Source organism: Lathyrus oleraceus, chromosome 7, assembly GCF_024323335.1.
Source record: "Lathyrus oleraceus cultivar Zhongwan6 chromosome 7, CAAS_Psat_ZW6_1.0, whole genome shotgun sequence".
NCBI classification, from domain to species: domain Eukaryota; kingdom Viridiplantae; phylum Streptophyta; class Magnoliopsida; order Fabales; family Fabaceae; genus Lathyrus; species Lathyrus oleraceus.
Genome location: NC_066585.1, coordinates 284,924,210 through 284,929,309, shown reverse-complemented (window position 1 = coordinate 284,929,309; position 5,100 = coordinate 284,924,210). Strand labels below are relative to the sequence as shown.

The 5,100-nt window shown below is 35.3% G+C and overlaps 1 protein-coding gene across 1 annotated transcript; it reads right to left on the bottom strand.

Moving 5' to 3' along the window:
* Positions 1-1,042: 1,042 nt before the first annotated feature.
* LOC127101620 (26S proteasome non-ATPase regulatory subunit 8 homolog A) lies at positions 1,043-3,011 on the bottom strand. Its single transcript, XM_051039081.1, has 6 exons — positions 2,889-3,011; positions 2,625-2,703; positions 2,365-2,467; positions 1,899-2,162; positions 1,508-1,619; positions 1,043-1,241 (listed from the first exon to the last, which is right to left on the bottom strand). The coding sequence occupies exons 1-6, from the start codon at positions 2,991-2,993 to the stop codon at positions 1,101-1,103; spliced, it is 804 nt and encodes a 267-aa protein (XP_050895038.1). The 5' UTR covers positions 2,994-3,011; the 3' UTR covers positions 1,043-1,100.
* Positions 3,012-5,100: the final 2,089 nt, after the last annotated feature.

Below are 5,100 nucleotides of genomic sequence, written 5' to 3'. Positions count from 1 at the left end.
TATATACTAATTAATCTTTTCTCAATAAAATATTGACACAATTCCTCCTTGATTTGTTCCAACTGCAGTCTCGTGTAATGAGCACACTTGTATTCATCAAAGTACTACATAACAAAACATAATATGCATGATTTAGTTAAAAGTAATAAATAATATGAAATATTCGATAAATATTAAAACAAATCCTAAGTTATAAATCCATACCGTGATTGGAATCTCTATTTGATTCATATTAATGATTTCCCTCATAAACCTCATTACAAAGTATCCGCAATCGATACCGTTGCGCTGTAGAGGACACTACATAGAAAAATAAATAAGAATGTATAGTTATCTTTTCTTATCAAGTAGCATCACTATTATAAGCAAAATTGTGAAAATTAAAGTACCTGCACTTTTATCCACGTAATGTTGCTGGATTTAGTACGTGGTACTCGAGCTTGTCTTTGAGATCGGAACACTTTTATTGATCTAACAAAATAAAAACATATATTTAGAACAATCTCACATAAATATACACGAATATTTAGAACAGTCTCACTTACGTATCAACTAATTGCTTCATATCCGGATAATTTGTCCATTCACCATCTATCGAATTCAGAAAATATACCACTTCTTTTAAAGGATCAATAGCAAGCAACAACCAGTGACACCTATAAATTAAAACAAAAGTTTATATGGAAATTTTTTACGTAAAAGAAACAATTAAAGATTAGAATAAACTTAGAATTAAAATCTAACCCTGAATTATACGGCCAAAGATACAAGTTGTTTGTACTGCTGGCCATGAATCTCTTGACTAAGTACTCTCTACATGAATCCGGTTCCCTACAAATTAATGCTTTGTTGACCAGGGAGGAAGACACGAAACGGAATCTGTTTGACAATTGATCATTCCCGCGCATGAAATTGTCATACAAGAACCTTCAATAAAAACATAATAAACATTAGACTATTTTTATTGAAATGTGTAAATAAATTGTTCAAGTAATTAAATAATATATAGATCGGATTACCGGATGTATGTGTGTATAACAATTTCAAAAGATAGTGATAGCAATATCTGAAAACTCAGGCCCATTTGCATGCATTTCCTTTCAGACAATCCTCTCTAACTCCCTAGCATAACTAAGTGTTTGGTTGATGAGTTGCAGAGATGGTATTTCTTTGCAAGGTGCAGAGTCTTTTGCCTTTTGAAAGAAGACGGAACCGTTCTTAATTTCCCACTCAGGGTGCTCCTGCAATCAGTAGATAATAATTTAGATTGGGAACGTGAAACATATATCTTGCTGATTATTGTGCAGCCAGATTTAGGCACATCAAGTAAAAGTACAAGAAGATCACTATATATTGGAAACGTGAAACATATATGATAACATCATGTATTGTGACAAGAGAAATTAAACTTGATTATACAACATCAATGTACAATACTTAGGTAAGATTAATGTCTCTTCCCTCTCATGCTTGCACTAGATATGCTAAGGGCAGTGACGATTCTCACCTCTTTAATATACTCCAAAAGCTCCTGGTCTTTGGAGAACAGCAATATTTGCTTAGCATCATTAATTGAAAGATAGTCATATGCCTTTTCACTGCATCCTGCTATCTCATCTCTGAATGTTTTATAGAACAATACAAAAGGATCAGAAAAATGATATATATGCACAATAAAAATATGCAGCCAATGTGTGGATATTCAAAATTATAATAATGGTTGTGCTTATGCCAAATTTCCATTGCAGGAACTTGAAAGGAGTTTAAAGGAAAGCAATACAAACACAGGCTGGCTAAGTCCAACTAAGTAACAAAATACAGATGGAGTTCCTGTTTTAACAGTTGAGTTCAATCATCTAGTATGCTAGCCTATAAGAAATAATGATAACAACTTTTACCTGATTGTCTTTGCCAAAAGATCCATGAAGTAAGCATATGTTTCATGTGGCACAGTCTGCCGAGCACTCAAGACACGGTTGTAAGCCCCTTCCATAAAAGATTGCTCCAACTCCACGGCATGCTTAATACAAGGATTCTCTAGAGCAGTTGACGAAAGTAATTCCAACTCAGTATGAAATTCAGCTATCCTATTCTGCACAAGTAGTCTCAGCAGGTTGAGACCAAGTATTGGGTACTCCTGAGGAGATTGTGGAAGGCGGTTGCTGCAACATATGAAAAGTCCCCATAAATTATAATAGCTCAACAAGAAAGTAGATGAGTTGGATATAGCACTACACTCTGATGCAGATACTACTACTGTGTCGTTTTTGGCATATAATGTCTATTGTTTTATTTCTAAATTCAGCTATCCGAGATTAGAAACTTAATATTATGTACTTCTAAATAAAGGGTGGAATCAGTTACCGAGCATCTGTATAATAAGGTTTCAACTGGAAGAAATCCCTTTCAAATGCATCTTGATCCTCGATTTTTACACTGAGGACGACAGCATGCTCATATATATCCCCTAACAATTTCAATAACCAATATGAAAACAAAAAATACACAGTTAAGACAATGAATTCATAGTTAGAAACCATTTCTCCACCATTTGATATTGCAGGAGCGTGAACAAACAGAAAGAAAAAAAGGCTAGAGCAAGTGATTGGAATGAAGAAAATTACTTGCTATTGTTAACTCCTGAATAGCATTAGGTGTATCTGCAAACAATGGTGGAAGACTTCTGAATCCTGTTAGTAACACCTGCAAGTGAAACAGGTTATCCAAAACGCGCAATAACAAACACGATCTTACACCGAATCAACCCACAACCGTTTTACTTCACAAATATAACCGAATGAAAATTCCCATTATGAAAAGCAAGTTGATTGATTCGAAAAGGGCATTGAAATTAGGGTAATAAATAAAATAGGGTTTTGTAGAGTTACCTTAAGCTGGGAAAGGAGATTGGAACTGGAATCAAAGTCGTTTCTGAGAAACGAAGCCTTGAATCGATCGAAGAGCTGAGAAATCTCGGTTAATTTTGGATCCATTTCTTAGATATATTGCAAATGCAGTAGTTGAGTGCTTCGAATAAAAGAACGACAACGATGACGAATTTCAAGACCCGCTTACTGTGGAAGCTTATGCTATATAGTATGGTTTGAAGCTTGCGAAATCGTCTGAAATGGAGAAGATTGAAGTGGAATCGGATTGCAAGACCTTAGTGGCGATGGTGGAAGAGGAACAGAGAAAGCTGCTATAACTAATATTATTTACTATAATATTCATTTTAAATTTAATTAAGAGAGTAATTGAATAAAATGAAAATTAATAAATAAAATATCATATTGAAAAAATAAAATATGATATTCACTTTGTAATATTAGATTTATTATAATTTTTATAAATGACCTATGAGAGCGCTTTTACCATGAAAGCGCTTTCATAGATGTGAGACTGAGACCTTTAAGAGCGCTTTTTACCTTAAAAGCGCTTTCATAAGTCTGAAACCCATGAGACCTATAAGAGCGCTTTTACCTCAAAAGCGCTTTCATAAGTGTGAAACCCATGAGACCTATAAGAGCGCTTTTACCTTAAAAGCGCTTTCATAAGTGTGAAACCCATGAGACCTATAAGAGCGATGTGAGACTGAGACCTATAAGAGCGCTTTTACCTTAAAAGCGCTTTCATAAGTGGAGACCTATAAGAGCGCTTTTACCTTAAAAGCGCTTTCTTTACATAGGCGAATTTTTTTTCAAGCTATTACAGCGCTTTTTTTAAAAAGCGCTTTCTTTTTGGTGCTGCCAAAAGCACTTTTTGGCGTAGTGAATGACCTAGACTTGTTAGAATGATGTGAAATTTTGCATGGATGTTCATTAGCATGTTAAGATGCTATGTGAATTTTTGTGGAATTTTATGTGGCATTTTCAATTTGATTGCTATTTTTCATCTCTGGTGGTTGATTATGCAAGTTCATGTGACACATGTTTGAATATTTGATGTGGAATGCTCATATGATATTGAATGAATATGAAATTTGGTATGCTGGTTATAGACACATGATAGAACATGATACTTTTGGTCCCATTCATTTCTTTATTGATTTCATTGAGTTATGAATTTTTGAAGTGAATGCATGTGTTGATGTTGTGGTTTGGCTCATATAATTGTGTCTGTTTTTGTTGATTTTCATTGACATGGTTTCCTTTGTCCAATTAAGCTAAAATTTGACATGCTAGCCCTTGATTAGGTCCTGTTTAGGTGTAAATTATTTGAGGGTTTTTGGAATTGTTTTGGTATGGAATTGAATGCAATAGTTCTGTTTGGATGTTTGGTGCTTCATTTGAACTAGTTTGGATTGTTTTGTGCTTAGAATGGATATAATGAATGATATGGACATGGAACTAATTGTGTTGGCTCTTGTTTGACATTAACTTGAGTTTGGTTGAGAATACCTTGCTGTTTAGGAATTTTTCTTGCCTTTGGACCCTAGGCTTGGCCTAGTGGTCTAGTTTCTAACATTTGATTGAGTTTTCAGGATGAAAAGGTGCAATGCTTATGGAGAATGATCCAAGTCAATTCAATTGATGTTGTTTGATGTTTGTACACTAACACAACTTTGTTTTGTAGGTTGTGAAGTTTGGGCTTGAGCTCATAGCTTGCCTTTGTTGTGCATTAGTTTGTATAGTCTGACTGATTAATACTTGCTGTTCATTTTTGTCTGTCTGAGTACTAACTGTGCTTGACTGTTTCCAGGTACTTTTAGTTGCTCAGTTCCTTGTGAACTTTTGCTTTGCTTTGCTTGATAAGCAATTTGCATTGAGGTATACCTTCCTAACTTCATGTAGTCTGGAAGACCTGGCCTGTTACTTGGCCAGGCAACTGTCTGAAGTCCTCCTTAAGAGGCGATGCTTGTGTGTGTTTACATTTGTCCCAAGCAGGAAAAGTCCTTTAAAGAAGGCAATTGGTGGAAGGTAGGGATATGCAATCTATCCCCCACTATTCAGTTGAGTCGTCCCTCTGCTCACACGACTGTGTGTTGATGCATTGGGACACAAGCCCAAGATCTTGTGCAGTGCACATTGTGTCAGTGTCTTTGAGTATAGAAGGGTTCCCCCATTCTGGACCCATGCTCATTTGTCAGAAGCTCTCCCTGGT

Excerpts from the sequence above, each read along its gene's own strand:
- LOC127101620 (XM_051039081.1), bottom strand. The coding sequence starts at position 2,993 with ATGGATCCAAAATTAACCGAGATTTCTCAGCTCTTCGATCGATTCAAG. Across the intron at positions 2,468-2,624 it reads TCAGGAGTTAACAATAGCAA|GGGATATATATGAGCATGCT; the intron begins GTAATTTTCTTC and ends TGAAATTGTTAG. Across the intron at positions 1,242-1,507 it reads TTTTGGAGTATATTAAAGAG|GAGCACCCTGAGTGGGAAAT; the intron begins GTGAGAATCGTC and ends TACTGATTGCAG.